Source organism: Leuresthes tenuis, unplaced genomic scaffold (genome assembly GCF_036924035.1).
Source record: "Leuresthes tenuis unplaced genomic scaffold, fLeuTen1.0.hap1 SCAF_16, whole genome shotgun sequence".
Lineage (NCBI taxonomy): Eukaryota > Metazoa > Chordata > Actinopteri > Atheriniformes > Atherinopsidae > Leuresthes > Leuresthes tenuis.
The window spans coordinates 20162921-20184961 of record NW_027325370.1 but is presented as its reverse complement, the minus strand read 5'-3'; the positions used below and the strand labels follow the sequence as shown (position 1 = coordinate 20184961).

The following is a 22041-nucleotide window of genomic DNA, read 5'->3' as shown; positions in this document are numbered from 1 at the left end:
AGAGAAGCATGCCCTCATCATGGCTGTGTGTGTCTCTTCTCAGTGGAGCTGCTATTTCTATGCTTTGGACACGTTCATGGTAAACTTTTACAACTGCTCTGGATGTTGTTGTTTTGTTTTTTTTTACGTTTTAGGTGGTCTGTTCATATTTAGTAGGATTTTCTTCCATAACTATTTATTTTTTTCATTTCTTTTATTTATTTTGGTGGTCTGTTAAAAAAAAAAAAAAATAGACACACTAAGACCTAGACGAACAAGGAGGGGAAAAAAAGAAGAAGAGTGTGGGGGAGAGAGAAATAAAGTGCTGTACATTGCAACATCGGTTCCGGGAAGTAAAACAATGACACTTGGATTCAGGGTTCTCGGTTTTGGGCTCTCTGTGACGCCTTTGAACGCACCTGTGGTGTCTGAGTATTCGCGAGGAAAAACGAGCCTTTATTTTTAAACAACCGCCTTACCGCGAGCCTGGGAAATGTGGGCTGCGTTGGGGGTGGCGAAAAAACCCAAAACACAGAGGCTTGTACCGTCAGCGGCTGTGACGAGCGCACACACAAACTAGGAACAAACGCTGCGCTTAGTCGCGACATTATTTCGCCCTTTTCAATGAGTTTTCCATGTTTGAAATGCGTTTTCTCGCCGCGTTGGTACTTCTTACCGCCGCAGAGTGCCGGCTGCCGCTGGAGGGTCAGAAAACGTGCCGGGTGAGTTCAACGCCAACAGTTTATTACTTCAGTTAAAATGTTCATTTATGAAGCTCGTCCGACCAAATTGTGCCTTGACATTTTAGCCACAGGCAGCCTTTTTCTTTCTGTTCAAAACCAAAAGAAAGACTAAGCAAAACCCATAACGCTTGTGTTTGTCTTTCTTTTCCTTACTTTAGCCGGTAAATAATGGTAAGTTCTATTTTCCATCGTTTTGCTCATGTTAAACGTCTCGTCTCATCAGCACAGCGGCTACATGTGGAGACCGCATGTTCCACCTGTTCCACTAAGGCTTTTCTCTCTGTGTGACAGGTCCTGTTGGGGGACAGTGCCCCATAACTCTGTCCTCAGTCCCGTCTAAAGACCTAAAACAAAGGTACTCTGAATGCATCACTCTTCGTGTCTGGATGAAGGATGATGGTATGTCTTCTAACTAGAGCTCCCAATTCCATCGTGTTGTCGCACAATTGTCCACAAAAAAAGTTAGTTACACCTCTTTCTTCCAGACTTTTCTCAGTCCCCGAAGATCGAAATTTTTGCATCCAAAAAGCTGATCTTCAGGCCAACCCTGAGAGAAAAGAGAAAAAAGGTTCTTTTTTTTTTCTTTCTTCCTCTGAACATCAGACATCATCATCGTGTGTCAGATGCATGGTGTTAACAGATGCAATGTTTTCATCTTTTCCTGCCCTCCAGGGTCATAAGGCTCCCAATGAAGATCTGTTTAGGTGTGGCAGGCATGTGCCAAAGCAATCGCAGCATTACAATATGACCTCGGTAAGAAGATTTACCTTTTCTTTGTGGGCTTAGGAGAGTTATTGAAGAAGTTTTTTGTTTTTTTTTGGCAATAACTGACACGGAAAGTGTGCTTGTTTTGTTTTTCAGTGGGAGTTAGTTTATAATTGTTCCAGGGCTGAAGCAAATCGTGAATTTTCTGCGACGTATAGAACAAATTCAACAAACTGCAGTGTGACATACACAGTACGAGGTGGAGTATTTTGAATTTCTCCCACCCGGGGTTGACTCCTATGTTTCCTCTCTGCCAGCTGTCCTCTGGCCTTTCATCTTCTTTCTTTTTTCCTTTTGTAACTCTGTGGGGGCAGCCTGCATAGGACTGGGGCAACGTGTCAATCCGGTGAGACGCTTTTATCTCACAAAGATTAAGTAACAAAAAAATAACTATAGTGAATCTAAGTAGGTATCTAGTTTATTACACTTAAGTTTCTCAGAGTTTCAGAATTCTATTGTGTCAGGTGACTTCAGACAAATGCTAAAGTGCGTCTATGGCTTTCCATCTAAATGTAAAATGTCATCATGAGAATGTCAGGTTACATGTTATTAAATGTGAGCTTTGTGCACGTCACTCCAGCAACCTGCAGGTGTGCACTGTGGTCAAGTTGTAAACGATGCCTGAACAAAGCATACTGCGTTGCCAGGTTTGATAGTTGCCCCCTTTTCGAAACCACGTTCATTTGAATTAACAGGAGAAATATAATACGGAGGTTTGCATGTTTGTAGTGTTATTTACGTATTTATTTGTGTATTAGTGTCGCACATCATATTATATTAAACTATTATAGAATATTGTTTAATTTTAATAGGCTTTTGAGTGGTGTTTCAGATGGGCTTTTGCGCTTGTGCATGCGTGTGTCTGATTTGCTGGCAGTTTGGGTCTACAATACTTTATTGGTGACTGCTGACTGCAAAAGTTGTTTGTGTGGTACATTATGTGCCCACTGAACTGTAAAACCGTGTAAAATTTGGTTCATCATCATTTACAGACTGCAGACATTTCGTTGAACAAGTAATACTGTAAGGATTGTAAGACTTCTGTTAACTGAAGCGAGCGCTGCCCCTGTATAATATACTGTCACTGTATGATTTGCACACTGACAATAACCCACCAGTTGCCTCTGTAACGCTGTCGGCGCACCGTGGAATAGGTTCGACGCAAACTCCTGACAGCGCAACTTCCCCTGAAATATTTCCGCCCAACATCTGACATCCTTTCCGTCCATTTGGCTTCAGATTGAAGGCCGCAAAGGGATGTGACTCAGAAACATTAAATGACTCATCGCTAATTGAAATAAACATTAAACCATCTGACGCAAACCATCACATTAATGGTTTGCGTCAGAATGGAACTCCTTTCCAGAACATCAAAGGGATGAAGAGAAAGTAATTCTGTGTGGTTTAGCTGAGATGTGAGTTTGCTTTTTAAATGATTTATCCACGCTTCTCTTTCTCCTCGTCTCTTGTCTCTGCATATTTACCTGTCGGCCGTGAGGCTCATATCCCGCAACCTTTTTATTTGTGTGTGTGTGTCTGTGACTTAGAACCCCGACCTGACTACAGTGTGTCTGTGAATAAGTCATCTAAAACCATCTCCGTCTCTGTGGAGTCTGGAGACAAAGTGAATATCCGGTTGTGTTATGAAAAAAAAAGTCTATGCACAGGGACAGGCACCCTTCAACAAACTGTGAGTATTCGAGGCATATTCTTCTACCCTTTTCTAGAAGAATAAGCAGTAAGATTGGATTTTATTTCTCTGACATACTCGTGTTTTTCACATTCCAGTCGCAGTCGGCTCTTTTCCAAATCCCCTACCTGCTGCCCTGCGTGTGCGTAGAGGTGAGCTCCGTGTTGGTTTAAAAAAAAAACAAAAAAAAACTGTGACATTCTTGGCCATCAATCAGTTTTTTTGTTTTTTTTCTTCCACATTTACTTGTCATGTCTTCACCGGCAGGTGTTTCACAAGTATCAAGATGCGTGGCGGCATAAAAAGTGCCCATTTCAAAACGGAAGCCTCATGGGTGAGTGTGACACACGATTCTGCGTTACTCTTCATGGGTAAAACCACGGTTGCTTTGCAGCTGATAAGTCAGTGTTGTTATTGCGAAATACCAACCAGAGGTTTTGGCTTTTTAACATTTTCTTACGACCAGAAAACACAAACCCTGCTCAGGCTGACTCCTACTGAGTCATATATATTACGAACATCACTGGTGTTATGCAGGAGTATGGGTGTTGTTGGGATTAAAGGCGTTGCACATTCCAGCCCTACTGACAGTTCTGTAACCCAAGCTTGCAGACATGCACTCGTCATGAAAGTGTTATTTTTTTAGGCAAGAGCCATCTGACTAAGAACTGGAAACATCTGTGGTCTGAGTGGAGCTTATTTGGGTTTTGGGCCGTTCGAGTTTTTCTGATTGTTTGGGAAAGGTTCTGGCTTTCAAAAGAAACCAGAATCAAACATTTACTCCTTATGGCCGTAGAACAGCTGGAAATTGACTTTAGGATAGTTTGACACTTTGGGAAAGACTCTTATTGTTTTATTTGCAAAGATTTAAATGAGAAGATCAGTAGCCTTGTCATATCGGTTAAGTAAATATGAAGCAACTAGCAGGTGTAATTAGCTCAGCTTACACAACTGCCAACACAAGCAGGTACAAATGATTAACTCCCACGTAAGCCACATAGGTCTGCTCAGTAATATTCATTCCAAGCAACTTGGAAGTCTCTATCAGCTTGTTCTACTGTAGATTTACGTACATAAAATGGTTAGGAGCATATTATCAACCCCGCACCCACCTTTACTGACCTCGGGTCCAGAAAAATGAAAGGCATTTGTCACAGTTTTGTGAATGGCATGTATCCACAAGTCGGTGCCACTTTCAGCTGGCAAGCCAAACTAGTTTTCCGTAGAATTAATTAATTCATCTTATCTATCTCGCAGAATTCTTTCCAGGACTTTTGACAAAAACATCTTAAAATCTCTGTAATGATCTAACTACCTGCATTACTGGCTTTGTCCATAATAACTTGCACCAACAAAGAAGGCAACATTGTGCCAAAATCAAGGCAAGATGAGGATAGAGATAAGATTCAAAACCTACACTTTATTTTCAGAACAGATTTTTAGCAGCGCCTCTTCAGACCATTGGATCATAAATCTTGTTAATATTTCCACGCTGCACAGATCTTTTTGGAGACGGATAACTAATGCTGCTAATATTAGAAACATTATTGCATACTGTGCATTCTGAACTCCCCCTGCAGTCATGTCATCATTGTTGTTTCAAGGCTGAGCTGAGAGACTCCCGACTAGCTTCTCTGAGAGATTTTGGGGGGTGGTGTTGATCTGTTATGTGTAAATGTGTTTCTCAACATGTCAAACAAGGCTCGCTGGTATGATGGAGGATATTTCAGAAATGTGTGTCCCTAAGCTGCAGCACATAGAATAAAAAAAAACATCGGCATGGAAAGAGAGGGTGATAAATATATCTAATCTGACACTTTAAAAGCAGATCTTTATGTCCTTTCGGTGTGACACGCGGTTGAATCCCAGAATGAGCCGCGCTGCAGCGTGATGGTGTTGTAAACTGCATCTATTTTACGTCATTCGACAGATGTCGGAGATGTTCTGCGAGCCTCTGCGGTCAAGGTGTTCAAGTCAAACGTGACGTGGACCTCCAAGTGTCCGAACAGCAAGCTGAACATCTCTGCCTCCCTCTGCTGGAAGCAGAGCGAACACCTCTGCGTACCTGTGTTCAACTCCACTCTGGACAAGAGAGATGGACCAACCCTGGTAAAAAAAATCAAAATAAATAAACTGCTTATGGATTTTTTTTTTTTTTTTAAAACAATGAATGTGTTTTTCTTGAACAGCCACTGTGTCCTTTTCACAGATATTTAACACATCTGCGGTGGACAAACACCCTCAGATGTGTGTGCAGGTGAGAATCAGCTGGATGTGCTTGCAGTGAGATCTGTCCTTTTACCTTCTGTTCATTTGCAGAGTCACACGTTTGTTTTCCCTTTTTACAGTTTTCTACACAAGGCAGCCGTAATATCTCTTGCCTCTTCCAGGATAGTGAGTCAGAACAAGAAATGATTTAATTAACTTTCATGATCTGTCTCGGTTCACTGCTATGTACCACTTGACATCCTCTTTCCTTGTCCTTCACAGTTGTGTCTCCATGGGAGACGTATATTGGACCAGGAAGACAAAGCATATCGGTGTTTCTCACATCTTCTTCCCCAGCAAAGTTCTCCGCTCAGCTCTGTGTCCTCACTGAGAGGGGATGCACACCCATGGGGGCAGTCCACTCTGTAACAGTGGTTAGTATAGATGTTCGGCATAAAGCAAAAAGATGCAAATCAACCAAGTTTGTGTGATGAAAAATAGCTATGTGAAATGATCGAATACACGAGCGAACAACATGAATAACTTGTGTATTCTTTGGGGGAAAAATTAATTGGGAAAATTATTATCGGCACCCTTTCAGTGAACTGAAACTTGTTCCTTAGAAAGAAAGAAACAAGACTCATCTTTGCTTCATTTCAGTTTTCACATGAACTGAATACCCAGAATTATGAAAAACTATAACAATTCAAAAGGCAATGGCAAAATATCAGAGTTTTTTTATTTTAATTTTAATGAGGCACACACATATAATTTGCTAAATCGGCCATCGCACTGTGGCCAGGTACAAGCAGCGAGCTGCCAGGACTCGCTCTGGCTGAGCCAGTGGGTGCTTTGCACTGCTGGTGAGCTGCAGTCTCATGGTCACATGCACAGAGGTAACCAGAGCTGAGCTCTGCAGTGCATCAGTTGGTTTCTATGTGACCAAATCATGAAAAAAAAACAAAAAAAAAACACCTTTCCGCAGTAAATCATGGCAGAGGTTATATCATGCTGTGGGGCTACTGGGCTGCATGTTGTACATTTACAGTTTCTAGATACAAGAAGTTTTTGGAGGTTGTCAAAGTTTCTTTCAATAAATATTAGTGAAGGGTGCCAGTAAATTTGATCAGTGGTGCATTACACATTTGTGTCTTTATTTCCCTTTACTTGTGCTTATTTAAAAGCTTTTCAAACGATCAAATTACATGAAATTGGTAAATTTGCATTTGTCTAAAAAGATATTCAAAGTTCTGTGAGATTGCTAGAAGAAAATTTCATGTGTGTGACTCCTTTAATCCATTTTACAGGAGATAAATCCCTCTGAAAAGATAAATGTGCCCGTTTACAGTCTTGCTGAGAGGCCGTGTGTACAGGTAACGATTTGCATTGTTGACTGTTTATGTCTGGTCTCGGTGTGTGACATTTTCTCTGCTCTGACTGTCGACAACTTCTCTGCAGGTGTGGCAGTCACATCCTGCTCTTCATGGAAGGAGAATTCTGTGCCCGGACTGTAAGTTTGTACAAGATACACACATGAGCTCCAACTGCGCCAGTTAACGCATGAGTGGACATTCAACTCCTACAAAGTAAATGAACCCGCTGCTTTCTGTTTATATACAGACACACATAACAGATGGGGGGTGTATGCAGCAGCAGCTTTGCTATTTCTGACCGCTGTGGCGTTACTTGGATGTTTCATCCACCGCGTCACCAAGAATGGAGGTGCGGGTAAGCTTGTCTTCCCTTATGCATAAAGGTTTAATTTTGATTTATTTTGAAGAGTCATTGCCTTTGCGTGTCCTCATCAGCCAACACTCCTTGTCCTCTTGTCATTTCCCACATATGTAGGCTGGCTGATTATCCAGAAGCCGTTGCTCCTGGTGTGTTCGTCAGAGGATTCGACCCATGTCTCTGCCGTGTGTGCCTTGGCCTCACTGCTTCAGGAGGAGTTGGGTGCCACGGTGCACACCGCTCTATGGGCTCAGAGCTCACAAAGGCTTGCTGGGAGCGGGCCTGGCGTGGCTGATCTGGGTCCACTTCCCTGGCTGTATGGTCAGTGGGAAGCTGTCCGTAAGGCACAAGGAAAAGTGCTGATTGTTTGGAGTCCTGAAGCCAAGAGCACTTACCTTAAGTGGAGGGAGGAGAGGGCCAACATTGGTAAGAATGAGGGCAAGAAGGAAGCTTGCAGGAGAGCAAACGTGACACATGAGAAAATTAGAGTAGATGAGGATTTAAAACTGAATGGAAGAAAACTGGGAAAATGCAAAAAAAAAAAATTTTTCGTTGAATTTTGGGATGATGAAGACAGGCACTTGAAGAAGGAGTCTTCGACAGTGATAGAGCCGGTATTTGTGGCTGCCCTGACCTCTTTAGAGGGGGCGCTGCAGGACTGCAAAGCTCAAGGAGTTGCCATCGTCTATTTCCAGGGCCTTTGCCACAACAGGGACATCCCAAAGGCCCTCAGAGGTGTCCCTCGGTACTGTTTACTGCAGGATTTGAGTGGTTTAATTCAGGAGCTGGGAGAGGTGAGAAAAGGGCCAAAAACTGGTGAGTTCAGTGGGCACTGCTGGCCCAGACTCCTTTCTAAAGTGCTGTCAATATGGCTGGCACGGCAGCTTGCTCAAAGACTGCAAGCACTGCTACCTCAGATGCAAGGACGTAAAGGGGAAGAGCTAAGTGTCACATAATCAGTGAAAATGGATTTAGATCAGGCACAGAGCAGGCGGCTCCCAGGCCACAAAGCGGACAGGAGCAAGAGCTTCTCCCGGGGTCATCGTGGAGAGCAGAGAGGCTTCAATCTCAAGTTTCACCGAGCAGACTTTTGTTCTGCTGGAACTTGATCCTTGAGACATGGGAGCCGTCCCACTGTTGAGCGAGGGCTGCTCACCCGTTAGGAACTAACCACCACTTGATTTGCATATTGAGAAGATGTAAACAGTGCGACCAGTCTCCTGCTTTTATCCTCCAACAGAAGCTCCATTATGACTGAAGCCATAGCAAACACCTGTCTTATCTCTGTAAATATGCTAACCACTATGAAAATCTTCTTGCAAATTATACCTCACCGTCTTTGTGCACGCATTTAATGTTTTTAAAATGCAGTGACAGCACAGGTGACGAATTGCATCTGCTAACAGAAGCGAGCCCATTTGCATGCGACTTTCTAAGCAGAGACACTGAGCAAAAGCTGTCTCAGGACATCTGAGGGAGACCCCTCAGGCTAAAAGCAGAGATGTGTTGAGGCCTGTTGCTTTATATTCTACCTCCGCATACCTACCGTATTTTAAATTTGATGCATAGATTTATTTATTTTTTGTGTTTCCTCAGGAGCAAACTTAAATGCTGTAATCATAAGCAATTTAGAGGATAAAAAGTGAAAGCCAGTATTATTCAAATATCTCACGGCCAGTTGTTACTTCAAAAATCTCAGAAGATTAGGAGAAGAAACTACAACTGGGGTGCTTTCCCCAGTCCTTCCCATTTTTACTCAGTAAAGCTCAACGGTAGAATTTATGCAAAGCAATTTCACGTTGTACAGTCGGGCCTCTTTGGGCAGTATTTGTTAAGCTCTCCACGGTTTGATTTAGTTGCTCCAGTAAAAAAGTGTTGAGGTTTTATCCTAACATTGCTGGCATTATGAGTGTGAACGGAGAATAAAAGTACTTTTGAGAAAGAAACGCGTCCTTAATGCTGTTAACATGTGTTGAGGTAGCAAACGCCACTAATTCTGTCATCACACAGTCTCTAAAGTACAGGTTTTTTGTTCTTTGGGTTGAACCCAGTTTCCTAAGCTGAGTTACACTGGAAGACCTTAACACTGATTAAACAATCTTTGCTATTTAACTCTGATGCTATAGTATCAGTTGAGTTCCGAGTGTACATGATGGTTGGGTCCCCTCGGCCACATAAGAAAAGCCTCATGATACGGTCCCGAACTATAGAGATTGAGAGCATGGTCCATGGGCACGTGTTCGTCATGGAAACAGAGTAGTACATGGAAGAACCGGTATGATTTTGCATTTTTATGATTGCACCAAGCAGCGCAGGTGTCTCTGTGTGCTAGATAAGAAAGAACACAATTTGCTGGTTTTAACTGACTTGTCCACTCGGATGGAGATTAATGATTAAATGCTAGCTTGAGGCGGCAACCATAAACCAGCAGTCACTATCTGAAAATCAACTATCACAGCCAAACCACCAAAGGCTCCATTAAGACGCAGGCCTTGAAGTATTCTGCGCAGTTCTGTAATCTGGACATCTGTCAAAGTTGCACGAGTATAATTTTTGTTTTGTCTAGGTTATTCTGGAGTGAAGGAGCTATGACTCATCCATTAGCACTGTTAGAAAGGGCCAGGCCAAACTTTCAAACCTTTATGAATACATCAAGCGGTTGCCTCTGAAAATGGACACAAAGACTGTTCATGAAGGTGAAAAAAGGAAACGGCAGAGCATTTACACAAAGCTGTTTCCCCCAATGCATGACGTAGTCAAGAAATGGCAGCTTGTGCGATTATTTGCATTTTAAAAACTTCTCTGCATCCTCACTACAAAATTCCTAAGTCTGTTATGAAGAATCCAGTGAACTTATGTTCATATGGAATTATGTTAAAACCAAATCTTTTCGGCTGCAGTGAGTAAAAGCAGGCTTTGAATTGAATGACAAACTTTGTGAGAAGATCCCCTCTAACCTTTAACTATATGTTGGTCTCTACAGCAAGATAAGGATCCTAAGCGCGAATGGAAATGCACAATGGATGTCACGGGCCTCACAGTCCCCAGACTCTGAACAGGCTTTAAAAGAGCAGTTTGTGCATGGCACGCTCAGAAACTCACTGAACTAACAGACACACTGAGAAGAATAAACAAGGATCCCTATAGAACAAATGAAAAACTCTACACTGACAACTACAAAACAACCTAAAACCTGTTGACAAAGGGAGTGTCTCAGATTGAGTTACAGACCTCAAACCCTTTTTCTTAACTGTTAAAGATGAAAATGTAAATAATCCTTCCTCAAACATTGTGTTAGTTTCATTACCTGCCTTTTGGAAACGATGTCATGTTTTATACACTTTGCTATTCACGGCTAAATTAATTTTGACCACAGACCGCCACAATTAAAAGTAGCCTGGTCCTCACTGAACTAATACAAAAACACACACAAGTACACACACTCAGTGCTTCTTGGAATTAGGAGATAATTTAATCTACTTGATTAATAGATCATTAAGGATTATGAACACCTCTATAAAAGCGGAAGTTTTGGCAGTTTGCTGGTATAGTGGAGAGACTGTAAGGTGCTGGCTCTGGGTGTCATCACCAAGTTCACATAGAGGGTCAGAGCACTTCTTAAGGCCAATCAGAGTATGGATCAAGAAAGGACTGGGGGGGGGGGTCCTATAAGAAATAAAAAACACAACTTATATTAGGATAAATAAACCTTTATAAATTAACTTAACCTGTTACTGTCACCAGACTGGTATAAACAGTATAAATCAAATAAGGTTGTACTTAAAAGATAACAATCTTCTATTTTTCTCATTACACCAGTAAGCATAATAAATCTGCGGACTGATCTCTCAAACTCGTCAAGTCATCGGTATTAACACAACACTTTTTGTGGCGGTACTGGCATGGCGCTCTTATTGTGAAAGTCCACGTATGCTACTTCCGGTGACTAGTTAGCGTTTGCTTTAATCATCGGCCAATAGAACATCACTTCAAACTAATTACCGCATTTTAGCGCATAAAAAAAAGCATAATTCAAAATGAACATGAGGCAGTCAGGCTCAGGCTGCAGGTACAAGTGAGTTAGGTGGTTCAGGAATAACAAAGATAGCCACATCAACTCAGAAATATAACAGGTCATACAGTCATTCACGCTACTGAAACTGGAATTCGGGTCCCGCACAACTGTAGCCCACCATGAGACGAACACACACACACACACACACTTTTTACTGTGCGACGTCACTGACAATACAGCCAAACCGTGAACTGTCTCACCCTGCAAGATTAACACTTAAATGAACACTGATTCACAATTAATTAAAGGCACCCAAACAATAACTGGTGACTTGGGGTCTTTAGCATTCAGGTACACAAGAGTTTTAAGACCATCTTCCAAATGATTTCGAGTTCAACATTCTGTAGTGATAATGACTGTACAGAAGTGGAGAACATTCCAGACATTTGCTAATCTTCCCAGGAAGACAGGTTTTACCCCGAGGTCAACTGCACGATGTTCAAAAAAACTGACAAAACCCCCAGAGCAACATCTGAAACTTTACTGACCTCAGCCAGCATGTTCAACGTGAAAGGTCACCAAAGTGCGGGTAGAAACAAACTGAACATGTCTGACTTGTTTTGGAGGGTTGCCAGAAAGCAAAGGCGTGCGCAGACTTTTAGAAGAGATAATAATTTTAAAAAAGGGCCACACATAATGCGTCCTCACCACTGTAGAGGGCACTTTAGCACGCGTTTTCAACAATTGAACGCCCCCCCAAGGTGTTGAAAAGGTCCAGTTGAAGTCCCTGTGGTTGGCCCTTCAGACAGTTGTGTATTCACGCATGTGAATCGATGTTTTCAATGAACAGAAGCGACCTTATATGGATGAGTGGTCCGAAATTCCTCCTCAATTATCTGAGAAACTGGTAACCTCAAACAGAAGCGGTTGCTGCAAATGATGGCTCTAAGTTGTTAAAACCACGTGTGTACTTAGTTTTTCCAACGTTTCTTTATTTGGGTTTAGTTTCTGTTTAAATGCATGATGACGCGGTGTGATATGCCATGTTTATTTATCTGAGCTTGTATTTAAGGTAGGCTTGTATCTCATTTTAAGATTTAGGGAGGACCAAATGATTTGTTTTCTTTTAGAACTGTCACATGACGGCATTTTTCTGGCAAGCACAAGTTTGTTTCATCCCACTTGAGCGGGTGGAGCAACCGCATGCCTATTCCCCCAGCTGTCAATAAAAGCCCTGGAGTGTCAACGGTAAGGGGTTATTGTTGATCCCGACGTGGCCATGGCCGTGTTTGCCTTCCCAGTCATTTCGCTGTCCGGCTGTGCTCCGGGGAAAGACGTGTAGTGGGGAAGCCGGAGACGTGCGCCTGAGAGGATTTTTTATCTGTGGCGGGCGCAAAGGCGCACTCTCCACCCCGAAATGTCTCTTTCTTCCCAGTGGGGACGACATGCTGTGCCTCTGCTGTTGTCGCTACTGTTCATTTCGGCAGCCGCGCTGGAAGTCTTTGACCAAGACACATCTGAACTCGTCTGCGGCGAGGTAAAAAAGGAAAGGAAAAAAGATAAGCCTCATATTTCTGAAGAACTGTTGAAAGATAAGCGATTATGTCACAGAGCTTGCTAACTTTGAAACAGAGCACATTAACCATAGAAGTGAAATGAAATGGCTTTACTTTATATTGGCTGTGCCTTGCTTTTACTAATTGTTTTTATGGATATCCATGAATTATCCAGCTAATGTTACACCGTGAATAACTAAATGTAATGTTCAGGTTTCACTTTTGGGTGTTTTAGGAGAGACACACACACACACACACAGAGATCCGAGTTTAATGTCCATTACTTATTTACTATTGAGCCTGAGCATGACACCTTACTCCACCGCTCCATGTCCTGACTTGTTGGTTTCAGAGAAGCAAATGAACCAAGGCAAACATTAATATGTGGTCTATAGAAACACTCGGTCCTGTGCTAGATTTCATTTTCAGACAGGTCTCTGTACTTTTCTACCTTTTGTTTTTAAAAGATCGCAGTTATTGATGTCTCTAGGAGACAAATGTGTCAGATTCAGTCCCTTGCCCTTTTAATGAATCAGACAAACACGCAAAGCAAAACCACGGCACCTACAAGAGGATGCAACCACAACATGAAAAAAGCCACTGAAATCCTTAAAAAAAAAAGAAACTTCAAAACAAGGCATGCAGCAAAGTCAAAGCAGGCGTCAGTTAAGCAAAATTTATGGATGCAAGATAGCTCACGCACACACACACTTTTATAGCCGTGTGGGGTGTTTAGACGGCTCATATCTGAAGACGGTTTAGAAGATTTAGACGGCTGTCGCTCAGGAGAAAGTTTCCATCAATGTATTAATAATAAAGGAAAAAGCCCCAGGTAGCCTGTGACACTGTACAGACTAAGAAGAGCAGTGTGTGTTTGTGTGTGTGTGTGTGTGTGTGTGTGTGTGTCTATGGGTGATTGTGGGTTGTAGTGTAATTTTACTTTTAAGTGCTTTGAGTGGTCAGCGAGGCTAGAAAAAAACCCGCTATGTAAATACAGTCCATTCACCCTTGTTTTTAAAAGGTGTTATAGGGCTTTATGGTCCTTTTGGAGGCACAGATGGTATCTTTTAATAAATGTTTAGCAGAAGTTACTGTTCTTGTACGGCCAACGTGGAGTTTCTTTATTATTGTTACTATTATAACCATCAGTTTAGTCACAGTAGGAGTCATTTACATTTCGTTTGGACATTTGTGAAATGAGATGATGATGACATTATGAAAGAATAATGCAAGGTGAAGTTTCATCAGAGAAATCCCATGTTTTGAAATTGAGCTTCATTTGTTGATATTTACGTCCCCCAAAGGATGTGATATTGGATCAGAGCTGACTCGGTGGCTTTTTTGATAATTTGGTCCAAGAATGGGCTTTGTGTTTTCAAGAGCAAATTTATTTATCCCAAGACTCTGAATATAACATATTCATGTTCGGTCTAAGTGAACTCCGTGACCTTTTCCCACATCTCGTAATGATGCTGTAACGTGGCCTGTTGGCACTGCACCTTACTATAACCACTCATTTTTTTATCTTCGGGGATCATTCTGTTTGCTTTCTGCACTGACTCTTAAATATTGTAGCTCACTTGGAAAGTCCTTTGGATAAAAGCCTCCTCTGAATAAATAAATGTCACGAAACAAACGTATGACTCAGCTTAAAACGGCACTTTTCACAGATCAGCTTTCGGGGATGCTTTGACAAAACGTGGTATAAAAGACATTCTAAAACATTGGTATTTTGATAATAGAGGTCAAACGCTTTACAACGTGCATTTGTTGAAAACTGAAATTGCCTCACAGCATCGTGCATTACGGCTGTTGGTCTTTTGTCAGCCTTGTGCCTCTTGATGCTGGGACCCAGAGGACGAAGACCACACTGAAAATCTTTCATGTAAAATTGGAATGAAAACGGACACTTCAGACGATGATTTACATTTACATTAGACTTTAGGAACTCATTGTGTGTGTAAAGCTTTAAAAAGGGCAGTTTAAATTTGACTGAAGTTTGTGACATCGGAACAGTCAGCTTTTCCATAACATGATCACGTGAAAAAATCTTACTCAATCTTACTCTTACGATCTTATGATTACAATCTTACGATAAGGCATTTTGGGGTGTGTTACTTCAACTTCTCATCCAAATTATATGTTGTTTTTCTTTGCAGGGTTTCACTGACTGCCACGTGAGCTCAGGTAGTGATCTTAACAGTGCATCATTATTATTATTGGATAATAACAAGTTTCCGTGCCCTGATTTTATATGAAGCAGAAACGGTTTGTTTTCACAGCTCAGTTCACCGCTGCACTGTCTGATCCATACGGCTCTGTGGATGTCACTCGGGTGCAGCTCAGTGTTGTTCTCTGCCGCTCAGTCGCACAAGACTTTAAACCATGTCTGCAAATCAATATCACTCTCCAAGGTAGTTTTTTTTTCTGTCTTGTCTTTGATTTTGTTGGGTAGGGTGATGAAGCAGAATTTTTATGTTTTTCAACTGTAATATTTCTCATCTATATTGTTAATCTTACTATCTTGACAGGTGTTTATTTAAAACATTTGTGCTGATCTTCTTTTCATTTCACTAAGCCACTGAGGGTGATTGTTTCTTCCATTCTTTTCAAAGCTGTTTGTCCTGTGGCGTTAAGGTTTTAAAGCCTTGCTTTTCTTCTGTTGTGTAACTACTAACCGCGGTTTGCATTGTTTTGTAGATGTGGGTTCAGCAAAGACTGATTCTGATGAGTCAGGTGATGACAGTGATGAGGAAGGTATGAAATGAAATGGAAAGTGGGACGTTTGTGCCTTCATGGGGATGGAACTATTTGGTTAAACCCTGTTCACAAAAATGTTGTTTCTTTATACTTTTCCATTGTAATGATTTAAATTGTTTTCTTTGTTGCAGCTCTGGTGAAAGTGTGTCTCTCCTATCCGGGTATCATTGATATTTGCAAGGCGGTCCATTTTAAACCAGCAAATCCTAGTTCAAACCAGACGTCCAACCAGTTTTCACAGGTAATTTTGGGCATTTAGGAAGGAAATATCTAATTTAGGTTTTCTTTTTGCTTTTGATTGATTAGTCAAGTCTCCTTCTGTTGACAAACGTGTGAAGCAAAAGTCTTGATCTACCCCTCATTTCCTTACATTATGCTCCTAGTGGAACAGAATCTCTGGTACGCTTGTCTGTGGTGGTCTTGTCAAATAGTTCTCCAGGCTTTCTGAGGGTCTTTCTAAATTTTTCTTTGGACATTTGTTGCTTTTTCTCTAATTTTCAGTCCTTGATCCTGATCATTTTCAGAGGAATGATTTTTTGTTAGTTAAGCCACTTAATACTGACCTATGAAACACTTAAAAATAAAAGAGACTCCTAAGTCTGTGGCAACAGGTCTTATGGAGGGATGAATCCTCCCCAGAGCCCGGACCTCAACATTATTGAAGCAGTGTGGGATCATCTGACAGAGAACGGAACCAAAGGCAGCCAACATCCAAAGAAGAGCTTTGGGATGTCCTTCAAGAAGCCTGGATAACTATTCCTGAAGACTCCTTAAAGAAATGACAGAAAGCTTGTTTAAGAGGGTTCAGGCTGTGTTGAAGAATAAAGATGGTCGTACTAAGTATTGACTTTCGAGCTTGTTAGAATTGTACAAACTCTGGTTTTGCTTTATACACTGTATTTTCATTTATATATGCACGTTTCAATGTGTCACTGCATAGAAAAAAAAAAATTCCAGTCTGCATATAAAGAAATGAAAGGTAGCACAAGCCTTTTCCTCATTATGGTCATTGCCCTTTACTTGATTTCATCCATATTCAACTTCTGTTCCTCTACACCAAAACTGGGGAGGTACTGCTTCACTACTTTTTTATATTCCTTAGTCATGAGTTGGACACTTTAAGAAAAAAAAAAAAAGATTGGCTTCTAACCAACAAAACGGCAGTAAAATTAATTGTGCTGCTTCACCTTTTCCTGCTGTGGCTGCTTGCGAAAGATTGGAACATGCTCTCTGCCTCTGGTTTCTCTGCATTCCTGTTAAATTAGTTATTGATTGACTCAGTCGACGCTAACTAATCTAACCGAAACCTAATGTTGTAGATTAGCTTGAGAGAACAAAAAAAATTGCATGAAAACGTCTTATCAAAGGTGCAGGAGATTTTAAGTTTGAAAACGTCCACAATGAACTGAAATCATCAACAGTGAGAAGCAGTTCTCACACTGTATCAAAAATGTCCATGAGTTGTAGAGGTATCTGCTGAAGTTACCGCGGTAACCAGGAAGCACTGGCCCATGCCACTTAGATAGTGTCATGTCCTAACTGACCTCAATCCAACAAACAAACAGGGGTTTGTTTATGACGTCATGTCTCATGTGGTGCTTCCTCTTTGTAGCTCATGGGCATTACCAGAGACAGAGATCATGTAGATTGGGCTGGCCTATTGCATATCTAAAGAGTTTTCAATATGATTATTGTCTGTCAGTGGCTTAAATACTAAAGGTTTTTCTTTATATTTCCTTGAAATGCAGCTGCTGTTGACGGAACAAGTAGATTTTGGCATTACTGTTGTGGTGGTCACAGATTCCAAGGAAACACACAACGTCCAAAATATCACAATCCCAGCTCTCGGGGAAGGTGAGTTCAAGCGTTGTAATCTGAGGGAAACTAGGAAACTGCAGGGTAACTGAGCATCTGTTCCTCGCTCTTTCAGTGTGCTCCACCAAGATCGGGAGGAATGTAAAAGAATGTGATGGTAAGAAGTTTAAGTTCATATGGTTAATATTTACAGTTTCTGCCTCAAAGTGTCACTCCATAGTGCATCTGCAAATAACATGTTGCCAACACGTTCATCGATCTTTTCATGTTCTCTGCAAGATTGATGAAGCTCGGTTGTTTTTCACGATGACTGACATGTGCCCATCTCAGTTCCCAGACTCCAAGCTGTGACTGAATATGAGAGAAATGTGGTGCGGCTGCAGCTCGAAAACACAGATTCCGCACAAGAAGAGCTCTTTTTGCAGATGGTGTGGAATGAAATACCCGGAAAAGTTCTTCCATGGGTCAGTCAGTGCCAAGCTGTTCAGTGTTCGAGCTTAAATGCAAAATCAGATTTATTTTTCTTTGTATAAATTTGTGTAAACTCTGACTCATCTGTGCAGCCCAAAGGCAAGAGGGAAAAACTTATCTCATCAGACTTTGTTGCACCATGCCTGTGCTTCCAGGTAGCTGACATGTTAACTGAGGAGAAATGAACAGATTAATCAACTTATTTCAAATGAAACTGAATTAAAAAAAGACAACAACTTGATTTACAGGTATGGTGGAAGGGGAGAGACAGAAGAGGAAACTATTGCCCTTTTCAAGATAAACAAGGTAAAGGGTGTTGCCTCAGATCAAAATCTGATCAAGATCTTTTTGCTTGGCAAATTATTTCATTGTTGTGTAGCATAGCAATTTGTTTCTTTTTTTCCAGATGCCCTTGAAAGAATGCGGCACAACGTGTCTGTGACTTTGGTGGAATCTGTGATGAGGGATGGGTTGACGGGTTTGAAATGGAACGCGACATCTCCTTGTAGACTGGAGGCGGAGGTGTGGCTGTGCAAGAAAGACATGGCAGGGGGCCGGTGTGAAGAAGTGACAGGCTCCAGACAAAAACTACAAGCTCGCTGGATTGCGACACACAACGGGCACTGGGTAACGACGGTTTAAATCCAGGGTGCACAGGGTCTCTTAGGGCTGAAGGAAATTTCTGCCATTTTCTCAACCTTGGCCTTATTTTCCCGTGTTGCATTGTCAAAATGACACTTTCTTTTGTTGCTGACATCTCTGGATGTCAGGTTGTCCGACAACTTCAAAGATAGATTCCGTGTGATAAGGATATGTTGACATGTTTGATGTAACCTTTCATCTTGCTACAGGGTTATTGATCAGTATTCCAAACACCTTTGCCATCCTTTATAATTTAGATGCCAAAGATAGGGAAATAGGTTTAGAAATACTGTCATTTTCCTTTTATTTCCTTTTTTTGTTCCAGTAAAAATAAAACTGGTCAACCCATTCTGTTAAAATGATAATGATGAAAGTTTTATGTTCAGTCTGTGGGAAGCTTTTATGAAATCCTGATTTTCTTTATTGGTGCTATTGATTAATTTATTGTTTATTTTGTTTAACTCTTTTTCATTTTTCAGCAAACAGGAGAGTTCAACGTGTCATCCCATCCTCTGCTTTGTGTTCAGGTGAGATTTGTATTGCTGCCTAATAAATGGGAAAATATTCTATCAGATATGTTCTTGTAAATGTTTTGGACTTCCTGTAGTGCACTGACAATAATGCTGTTTCAATTCTTTAGATGAAGATAAAAGGGATGGAGTCATACTTGGAGCCCCACTGTCCCTTTGCCAGTAAGAGTATTAACGGATCCACATTAGATTTGGGATATCTGATCAAATCTGAAAACAGTCACATGGTTCGCTGCTCTTTTTTTTCCAGGGTCTCGAGTGAGATGGATCCTGCCGCTCCTCATCGGACTGCCACTGATGTGTTTGGCTGTATTTGGAGCCTATTTCATACAAGGTGTCCTAAAAGGTCAGCTTTTCTTGTTTTGGCCTTTGATTATTTGATGATTGCAATCTAAAAGAAAACATCTGAATATAAGCTGTGTCCTCCATCCAGGCTACGTTTGGAGATGGCTGAAAGAAGACGACGTGAAAGGTATGAGAAAGTTTCAGAGACCAAACCCTATTTTCCAAAGCTCCTTAAGATGGTTTATAGCACAGATTTGTACTTTGTAAAAGGAAAAAAAATCTCTCATCTTGGGCCTGTGGCATACTCTTAACCTCTTGGGACCTCGCATCCGCATGTGTGAACATCAAATTTTGGGTGAAATTACCACAGTAGTTGATTCTGCTTAACTGGGGCCTTATGGACACTGTGGACACTTACACTACCATCTAGTGGTGTCAGAGGTGTACATACAGACGTGTACTTTTTATAATTACAAGGTTCCAATAAGCCCAAAAAGCAAAGAGAAAAATAAATTAATATCAAACAAGAGCTCAGGTTTTAAGAAACTAAAGGAGTGACACGACAAATATTCTACGGGTGCAAACCAGACAATTAGATAATACCACCCTCATATCTGAAGAGGTAAAAATCTCCAGCTACACATGTAGTAAATAGAAGAGCTTTATTGCTACTCCAACACATTTGGGATTAAATGTTCACTCGGCTTCTACAACAAATTTATACACTGCCCGTCTGAAAAAAGTCATCTCTTTGATTTAACTAAACTAATGATTTCGGTTGGTCAGGTCTAAGTTTGGCAACATTACGTGCTCAAACAGTGAGGTGATCTGGCTACCCCAATCTACTGAATGACTAGGTTTTAATATCAGTAGCCTATTTCCCCTTGTGGCACAGGCATATTCCAAGATGACAACGTAATAATTCATCTGGCTCAAATTGTGAAATAGTGATGGGGAGCGTGATACATCCTTTTCAGACATGGTTTGGCCAACGCAGAGTTAATCTCTTTGAGAATTTTCGGGGATGTGCAGGAAAAAAACTGAAAGCACATCCAGCTCTAGCTCCATAGATTTTGGTAGAAACTTAAAGCGATTCTGGACATGAATTAATGCTACATTAATGTGACGTTGCATACGTTTATTCAAACGTAAAAGTGCGGCGTATTTTTCTGACAAAATATTAGTGTCAGACCTTTGGTTTGGCCAGACCCGTATCTGCCTGTTTAAAATAGGGCCACTAGCATACTTGGGTACCTTTTTTAAAATATGAGATACAACATGTTTGAAAATATTGAATTCAGTATTCACATTGTATTTGATTCTAAAAACCTCAGTCAGTATTTTACCCTCTCTTTCAGTTGCTCTGGGTGGCGGTCATGTGTTGCTGCTTTACCCGCCCGATGATGATGACCAGCGTCTGCCAGAGTTGCTGTGTCACCTGGGCTCATCCCTCCAGGCCCTGGGTTTCACTGTGTCCCTGGACCTGTGGAGCCAGGCTGAGCTCGGCATGCTGGGCCCTGTGCCATGGCTCCACTCGCGACTGGACCGACTGCAAAGGCAGGGGGGAAAGGTAGTGCTAGTCCTAACGCAGGCCACCTGGACAAGGGCCGAAGAATGGGGAGCTCAGAGCTGCGAGAGAAACGCACCCAGAGAGAAGAACGGGGGTGTGGAGGAGGACAAGGAGAAAGAAGGAAGCTGCCCTGCCTCTTCTCGCCATTTGGATGTTTTTGGTGCCTCTCTGAGCTGTATTCTGGCAGACTATTTACAAGGCCGTGCCGGTGAGCGGTTTATGCTGGTGCAGTTTGAATCACTCCCACCGGAGCCTCCAGGTAGTTTCAGGCCACTGCCTCAACTTTTCCGCGGCCTTCATGTCTGCAGCCTTCCATCCCAGAGTCTGGGTTTTCTGACTGAACTAGCTGGAGCTAAGCAAATGGCTTCAGCATCAGCCAGAAGGAAAAGGACGGGGGGGCTCAGGATGGCATCCCGCACTCTGGCCCAAAGACTGTCGGGGTTCACAGCAGGGACAAATGTATTACGACTTACTGGGGTGTCACAGGGTTGTGTCGGTGTGGGACTGGAAGAGTCTGGGGAAACTGTGCCCTTACAGCCATGTCTTCTTACGCCCCCATCCAGCCCTGACACCGACCCTAAGGTCAGTGAAGTGGAATGGGTCTGACAGTTGGAGTAAACGTTCAAGCTCAGTTTTGGGATGAGCAGCCAGTAATGGCATAAAAGTACCTCAAGTGATGCAGAAGGAGATGTTCAGAAGAACACCAGTCAATCTGGCAGCTTTGTGAACTGCTGGTGAAATAATCTGTGATGTAGCAGCTACTGAAATGGAAGGGTTTACATTTTTTTTAACAGCAAAATACAGAAGCTTGATTTTTTTTTCTATTTAAATCAGCTAAATACAGCTTAACCTCCAAAGAAATTAAAAGAATTCAGCATCTCAAGAAGATTAAACTGAAGACTAGAGATGGCAGATCTTAGTGCCCTGTTCCAAAGCAAAGCACGAGGAAAGCAGCCTGACTTAGGCTACGAGAATGCAGAAAGAGTATCTCAGTGACAATGCTTCTTACATTTGATGCCTACCTTGTGGCTGTCCTAAATGCCACTGTGTGTGTTATACCTTTACCTGTACATAATATTCATCATGCACATATTGCACATTTAGAGCCCTGAAATGTTTGGTTTGTGAATCCCTTTGTTTGCTGTATACACTGAAGGTAAATGTGAATATATTCTACTGCTTTTGTTCATATATAGCGAGTTGGTTTTATACGTTTCCGTTGAATTAGTGTTGAATAAAACATTATTGGTGACTTGCTTGTTTTTATTGTTGCTTTTGGCA

General features: G+C 41.7%; 2 protein-coding genes across 2 annotated transcripts; both read left to right on the top strand.

Moving 5' to 3' along the window:
* The first annotated feature begins 297 nt into the window (after positions 1-297).
* On the top strand, positions 298-9062 carry LOC140271894 (interleukin-17 receptor E). Its single transcript, XM_072367201.1, is given in 17 exon segments — positions 298-701; positions 881-893; positions 1014-1121; positions 1208-1290; positions 1395-1475; positions 1584-1686; positions 3035-3177; positions 3282-3329; positions 3445-3511; positions 5108-5286; positions 5387-5434; positions 5526-5571; positions 5668-5819; positions 6693-6758; positions 6844-6895; positions 7006-7113; positions 7234-9062. Coding segments are annotated over 17 exon segments (2376 nt in total). The 5' UTR covers positions 298-614; the 3' UTR covers positions 8226-9062.
* Positions 9063-12379: 3317 nt separating this feature from the next.
* LOC140272008 (interleukin-17 receptor C) lies at positions 12380-21548 on the top strand. The gene is given in 16 exon segments (XM_072367313.1): positions 12380-12668; positions 14847-14874; positions 14970-15101; positions 15388-15444; positions 15579-15687; positions 17183-17335; positions 17337-17419; positions 17593-17726; positions 17826-17888; positions 17982-18039; positions 18140-18360; positions 18855-18902; positions 19016-19067; positions 19156-19251; positions 19339-19377; positions 20549-21548. Coding segments are annotated over 16 exon segments (2211 nt in total). The 5' UTR covers positions 12380-12548; the 3' UTR covers positions 21367-21548.
* Positions 21549-22041: the final 493 nt, after the last annotated feature.